Genomic DNA, 973 nt, shown 5'->3' on the forward strand with positions numbered 1-973 from the left:
AATTGTGTGTTCATCAGTAGATCACTGAGGTGTTTCACTCCAGAGTCTCCTAGTAGTTCATTCAGACTCAGGTTCAGTTCTCTCAGGTGTGATGGGTTTGATTTCAGAGCTGAAGTCACAGCAGAAAAACCTTCATCTGTCATTTCACAGTCTCTTAACCTACATTGAGAGAAATATGAACAAAAAAACAAACTTTTCATTTTGTTCTAGTCAAATACCAAAACAATAGTTTTTTCATTTTGATAAATGTTCTTTACCTCAGTCTCTCCAGTTTACAGCGTGAATCCTTCAGTACGTCACATAAGTGATTCACTCCTGTGTTTTTTATTTGATTCCTGCTCAGGTTCAGTTCTCTCAGGTGTGATGGGTTTGATTTCAGAGCTGAAGTCAGGATGAGACACTGTTTCTCTGTAATACTGCATCTACACAGACTGAAGACAGAAAGAGAAAACACAATGAATCAGACACGTTATGTTCATGTGTGAGTAATTCATCATGTGTTAACACCATACAGCACAAAAACAAAAAACAGATGCTTTTATCCAAAGAGATTTACAAATAAATACATTACATTTAGTCATTTAGCAGATGCTTTTATCCAAAGAGACTTACAAATGAAGACAACGGAAGCAATCAAAATCAACAAAAGAACAATGATACGCAAGTGCTAGAACAAGTCTCAGTTAGCTTAACACAGTACATGTAGCAAGGTTGTTGTTTTTTTAATTATATAAAGTGAAATCACTTAAGTTAAACACTTACTTTCACATAGCAATGAGAAGCGTTATACATGGACACACGTGTGGTTGCTGTGCTGTATTAAAGCTTTCATCAGAATAAAAGCTTTTTTCACACTTCCGTGTTTCTGGCTTTCGGATTGGCGCTTGCAGGGTGTGTGTGTGTGTGTGTGTATATATATATATATATATGTGTGTGTTTGAGTTATTTCACAATAAACAAATTTAAATTGTGC

At 35.5% G+C, this 973-nt stretch overlaps 1 protein-coding gene across 1 annotated transcript in view; it reads right to left on the reverse strand.

Annotated features, from left to right (window-relative positions):
- Positions 1-973, reverse strand: part of LOC109084161 (NACHT, LRR and PYD domains-containing protein 12-like) — a 941,455-nt gene that overhangs the window by 77,210 nt on the left and 863,272 nt on the right. Inside the window, 1 exon segment of the mRNA XM_042749119.1 lies at positions 258-431. Within this exon segment, the coding sequence (XP_042605053.1) occupies positions 258-431 (174 nt within the window).

This window comes from Cyprinus carpio, chromosome B22 (assembly GCF_018340385.1).
Source record: "Cyprinus carpio isolate SPL01 chromosome B22, ASM1834038v1, whole genome shotgun sequence".
Taxonomy (NCBI): Eukaryota; Metazoa; Chordata; class Actinopteri; order Cypriniformes; family Cyprinidae; genus Cyprinus; species Cyprinus carpio.